The 6,000-nt window shown below is 42.5% G+C and overlaps 1 protein-coding gene across 1 annotated transcript in view; it reads right to left on the reverse strand.

Moving 5' to 3' along the window:
- Positions 1-4,695, reverse strand: part of Tnfrsf11b (TNF receptor superfamily member 11b) — a 28,952-nt gene extending 24,257 nt beyond the window's left edge. The window contains exon 1 of the mRNA XM_031358441.1: positions 4,263-4,695. Coding sequence (XP_031214301.1) covers positions 4,263-4,295 — 33 coding nt within the window. The 5' untranslated portion in view covers positions 4,296-4,695. The remainder of the gene's footprint in view (positions 1-4,262) is intronic.
- Positions 4,696-6,000: the final 1,305 nt, after the last annotated feature.

Below are 6,000 nucleotides of genomic sequence, written 5' to 3' on the forward strand. Positions count from 1 at the left end.
TGAATTACTTTCTTTTTATTACTGTTTTATAATATAGCTATTTCAGGATATTGATTTTGTAAGCATTATATGTGTCAGCAAAAGATATGTACACTGAATCTCATTTCAAGAGACATGGGGTTGTTACAAAGGATTTATTATAAAAGTGCATGGAAGAGAATATTAAATATCACTGAGATGTCTGCCCTATAGAGGAAAATATAAATAACCTGATAATTTGGGCATCTTCACTCCATCAGATCAAAATAAGGGGCAGCCAAACAAGTTAGTCCTTGATTTACTGTTAGCTAGTTCTGGTAAATGTAAAGATTTTTTGTTTTGTTTTGATGTATTTTAAGCCCCCCCCCCCACACACACACTTTTGGCTGAAAAAGTCGAAATGAAGGCTGAAGGAAATCCTCTTGGTTAATGCAATGCTAAGGAAAATAGTGTTTCTCACAGTAAGCCTTTATACAGAGGGATCATGTGGGTTGGGAGCTGTTGAGAGGAAAACCCAGAAGGCAAGCTAGTGGATAGGAAGACAAGAACAGCAGACTATGAGCCCCATGTTCATTTGAAAACCATGACCATGGCTTCTAAAACTTCTTGAACAAGACATTTGGCACAAACTGCCTTTTTACTCTACCAATGGTATTTGGCTACTGTGGTTTTTAGCCTAAGAAGTCAAATTGAAAACTAGATTGAAGTTAGGAACTGTGCTGAAGATTGCTAGGTGAGAGAAGCCAGGGAGGTTGCTATGGACATAGGGCAGGGCTGCATGGGTTGACTGTATGTCAAATGCTTCTAGAAACAGTTTAAGCACCAACATTTTCTGAAGAAGAAAGAGAAGGAAGAGGAAGAGGAAGAGGAAGGGGGAAGAAGAAAAAGAAGAAGAGGAGGAGGAGGAAAGGAAGAAGAAGGAAGAAGAGGAAGAGGAAGAGGAAGAAGAAAGAAGAAGAGGAAAAGGAAGAGGAAGAGGAAGAAGAAGAAGAAGAAGAAGAAGAAGAAGAAGAAGAAGAAGAAGAAGAAGAAGAAGAAGAAGAAGAAGAAGAAGAAGCAACAGCAACCAGCAGATAGGCAGGCCCATGAACTCAGCAGCTGAGGTTAAGAGGAGAAAAGATAAAATAAATACAAGTCAAATGTCAGAAACTCCAAGACTGTTACACTTAAGGAAGACCAGATCATCGGGCAATTTTCCTGAGTAAAGAGCAGCTGGATCTCTGCTTTCCTTCCATTCCCCTCCCTTCTGGCATGGAAGGACAAACTCAGAGCTTGGCTTTGAGAAGTTCAGGGCGGGTTCTGACACTGCATGATGGACGATGGGGGATTTAACAACAGTTAAAGCCAAGACCTAAGTCAGACATGTTGATGTTCTCTGCTCACCTAGTAACGCATAGCAACAAGGAAGAAAATGACTCTACATGTGAATGATGCCTCCTTACGAAAGAGCGCTTTGCTTGATCATGCTAGTGAATATTCTAGGAATGCTAACCTAAGAACTGTGCTCCTCTCATTCACCAGTGTATCTTCTCCTCTCACAGAAGAACCTAGAATAAACTTCACTGCATGGTTTTCTATCTCTCATTTGGATGTCTTCATCTCCAGCAATAACGTGTCCATTTGCTCCCTCACAGTGAGAGTAAGAAGCTATCCCCTTCTTCTCTGAGTATTGTCAGGACTTCCAGTATGTAGATGGTTCTATAGCATCCTATTGTCAGACAGGTAGTGCTAATGAGAAGCAGGGACTTCAGGGGTTGTGTTCATTCATGTGCATCCTTTCCCTACAGCCATGTTATAGAATACAAGAACTTCAGAGGGAAGAAATGCAGGCTGCTGTCCCACTGGCAAGTGATGTGTGGCTACTTGAACTGGGTCTAGTGGAGAACGACTGTGTTGCAACTTCCCTTATGAGCTCACAAAGGAAGGCTGATTTTTTTTTTAATTCCCCAATCATCTGGGCTTTCCTGTTTAGGAACTGGTATAACATATGCAATACTTGTACCACATTTGCCTCTTTTAACAGGCTGTAAGGTCCAAAGGCAGGAACAATATCTACCTAGATGCTAACTTTTTTCCTACTGTCTAGTGCAATGCCTCAGACAAAGAGCCAAATATCTATAGTGATTCAGGTTCCTACAGCCACGCCTCTCTGTTTACCAAGGAAAATTTGGCTTCTTCACATGTAAGCACAGTGTGTCCATTTCCAACCATTAATAAAATAAAGTCAACCGTAGCAACTAAAGAAAAAGCAAGATCCTTTCTATTCATTAATATATTTAAGACACATTAAAAGCTTTCTCTTCTGATAATGTTGTATTATCTAAAATGACACACACACATATCCTTATATAGACCACCTATAAAATTACGACTTTTTTTTCTATTTGGGAACAGTTATAGGAAAAAATATATATGTTATTTACTTAAAATCCAAAATGTAAAGGCAGAATACAAGGAGTTGGAAAGAATAAAGAAACATCACCATATTAACCACGAGGTTAGTCAAAACCTAAATTAATTAAAATTTTCACGAGGCCATAGAAACATGGAATATGGTAGAGTCATGAAAGCAAACTATTTTGTATCTCTAGCACTAGTGACGGATCTATGAGAACTTTGAAAAGAGCCAATGTGAAAACTACATACAGTTCCTACATAAAGTTTAAGTACAGTGGTAAAAGGGAGAGATGCAAGGACCTTTATGGGAGGTACTGATAATGTAATTTCAGGACTTTCTGCAGCTCACAGTGCTCATTTTGATAAATGTACTTAGGTACTACCACCTGTACAAGCACTCTGTGCTCCTTCCTCTTTTGAGACTTCTGGTCATTTATTGTCTGTTGGTGCAGATACACATGTATCAGAGTGTGTGCGTGGAGATCAGAAGATGCCCTTGAGGACTCAGGTCTCTCCTTCCACAGTGATAGGTTGTCAGTGCCTTTACCCGCCAAGCTATCTCACTGTCTGTAAAAATTCCCCTTCTTAAAAACTTCTTCTTAGTGGAACTAGAGGGATTGCTCAGCGGTTAAGAGTACTGGCTGCTCCTCCAGAAACTTGGGTTTCATTCCCATCACCCACATGGCAACTCACAACTGTCTGTAACTCCAGTTCTAAGGGACTTGATGCCCTCCTCTGGCCTCAGTCAGCACCACACACACAAGTGATGCATAGACATACATAAAAGCAAACCACACATATAACTGAAGTAAAATAAAATTAGAAAATTCTCCATACATCCATATTAGTGAATATATGTATTACATATACATACATATCTGCAAATGTACACATGAAGCTGGCATTTTTGTGTATAGACTTCTGTCCACGTTTTCCTGAGTGAGTTTACTATTACGTATGCATTTCTGTGTATCCCTGACACTAAGGGAAAGATTACATAGTTTTTAATTCTCACCATTTGAGCAGGAGGCTGAAATTCAAACACTGACTCTCTAGTGTATTCCTGACAGAGAAATCACTTGAAGACAGACTTCTCTGTCTGATTTGTAACTTCATGTGTTTCACAGGCTACTGATGTGAAGGAAACAAATTTGAGGCATGGAAAAACTTGTATATAAACCTAAATAGCAATTTTCCAAATGTCTAAGCTAATAAAAGAGATTCCTTTATTTTTCCAAACAACGTTTCAAAGCAGGTTTGAACCTTCTTTATATACCGTTGAACTTATCTGCTTGTTTAACTATATTCTACAACATAATTATCATTAGCCTGTCCATGTTTTTCAACTTCACTACTGAAGCTGAGAACTGGACTAATAGAACTTTATTAAAACAGTAAATTGCACAGATAAATAAGAGAATATTTTCTGTCTTGCCCATAACCCATATGTAAGTTAGGCTTATGATGCTTCAGTCTATCCGCCCCATCCAAACTGTTCTACAGAAGTTTCAAAAAATTCTGACCTCTCTTTTCAACATACAGTCCACTTCACCTGAAGTAATAAAAAAAAAAGTCAGGTCAAGCGAAGGTATGGTGCTCTACATAAAACATAAGTAAGTAAATAAATAAGAGAAATAAAATGCATAAAAAACAAGCAAAAAGTCTTAAGACTCCTCTCCCCGTGTCTCTCTCCCATCTGCATAAACTCAGCAGGAACTTTTCATGGAAAAGCCATTCACTATCCAGGGCAGCCTGCTGTAGCTAGAAAGAGGCTTGCTGTTCCAACCAAACCCCAGCTCCTTCCAGAGGTATCCGGGCTTGGTCCCCATCAGCCGGAGGGGAGGTCCCGAGCCCAGGTGGTCAGCAGCTTCCTGCCCACGACTTACCACCAGGAGTGCGCAGCACAGCCACTTGTTCATTGTGGTCCTCGGGAAACCTCAGGAAGCAGCCGCTGGGACAGTGCTAGGTGCGTCTCTGCAGCCCAGGCGATCATGACGTTTTATATAAGGTCTGGGCGACAGGAAGTGTGCCTGTCTTTGATCTTTGGTCTCCCCCTAGACCAACCTCTTACCTTCCTTTTTAGGAACCCTGGTCACTAATGGTAGAGCTGCGGGACGCTCCAGGGTTAACGCTTTAGGTGCCGGAGGGGGAGGATCCTGGGCGGAGGCGTGGGGCAAGGGGAGGGGATGACTGATTCCTGCTGGGGGGCGAGGGCGAGAGGAAGAAGAAAGAGAAAGCCACCGCTGAGCTGTGGAACAAGGCGGCAGCTGTCCCGCTGCCTCTGAGGGTTCTGAGCCTCTTCCCGCCAGCGGCTAGCCTCAGGGCAGCTGTGACCTGCGGTGAGAGGCTGGGTACACGTGGGGAAGCCTCTGGGAAGCCTCCAGGCGCTGGCTCCTCTACCCCAGGTTTCAACTTCAGCTGCCTATTGCCATATGTCTCAGTCTCTGTACCCTTTCTGAGAGAAGTCTGGGGTTTTCATTTGGCCTATTGTCTGAACTCCTTCCCAAGGATTCTGGAGCTCCCCCAAATAGTCACTCTCGCGTAGGGATGGCATTGTCCTCGGCACTGCTGAGTGCAGAGTTGTTAATGTGCAAAGTGTCCTGGACCCGTTGAAGAATGCATTTGTTCAACTCATATTTGCCTGAGGTTGTCAGGAGCTAGGGAGAACCAGAAGAATCAATTCTTTGTACCTGAAGTAGAACCGTACAAGCATCTCTTCCCTTCCCAGCAACCTCCTTCCCAAAGGGTTGTTGGCTCCTGCGAGTCCTAACCACTAAGCTTCTAGTCTAATGCCTCTTCGCCTATGAAGTCGCCTCTTCACTGCCCTCTGCTGTTGGCACGTTTAAAGATTTGCAAAACAAGGTTCGTTTCCCCGCCCATCAGTCCTCTCACTGGTTGGAAGTGATTGTTTCCAAATTGATTTCTCATTCCAAGATGCTGTACGCGGCTCTCAAGACAGCTGTAGGTGGTCACTCAAACCTGCTTACACCACGATTGCTTACAGCGTGAATACTCCCTGTAGAACTGGCTTCCTTATCAGGGGCAGAGTTAGTGTGATGTCTCCCGAGTAAGGCAAATTCTTCTGTCACCAAGGGGAGGTGCCACCTCTTCACAGCAGGGTGGATCTCATCTTATCAGGAGTTCAAAGTAGTTCACTCCATTAACACACCGTGGAGGAAGGAAAAGCCGCAGGGTTCGACACTAGCATCTTGTGTTTTAATTTCTAATGCTACAACAGTGTGATAGCAACCCTTTAAGATCAAAGTAAATCTAAATGTTAACTTTCAAGCCCTATGTTAGTGGCAGAGCTATTGTTTCTGTTCAGGAATAGTTGTCTGGGATATTAGCTGAAAGCATTTTTTTTTTCTTAAAATGTAACATGATGTCAGGGCACAGTAGTGACAAAACCTAGAATCATTTGGAATGACAGCTACAGCGAGAGATTGATTATCTACATAGTATTGGCCTGTGGGTCTGTCTGTAGGGCACAGTCTTAATAAATAGATGTGGGAAGTCCATTGTGGGCAGAACCATCCCTAGGCAGGGGGTCTTGAGCTGTATAAAAGTGCAGAAATAACAATAAAAGCAAGCAAGTACACATGTATGCATTCTTTTCCCTCAGCT

This window comes from Mastomys coucha, unplaced genomic scaffold (genome assembly GCF_008632895.1).
Source record: "Mastomys coucha isolate ucsf_1 unplaced genomic scaffold, UCSF_Mcou_1 pScaffold7, whole genome shotgun sequence".
Classification (NCBI taxonomy): domain Eukaryota; kingdom Metazoa; phylum Chordata; class Mammalia; order Rodentia; family Muridae; genus Mastomys; species Mastomys coucha.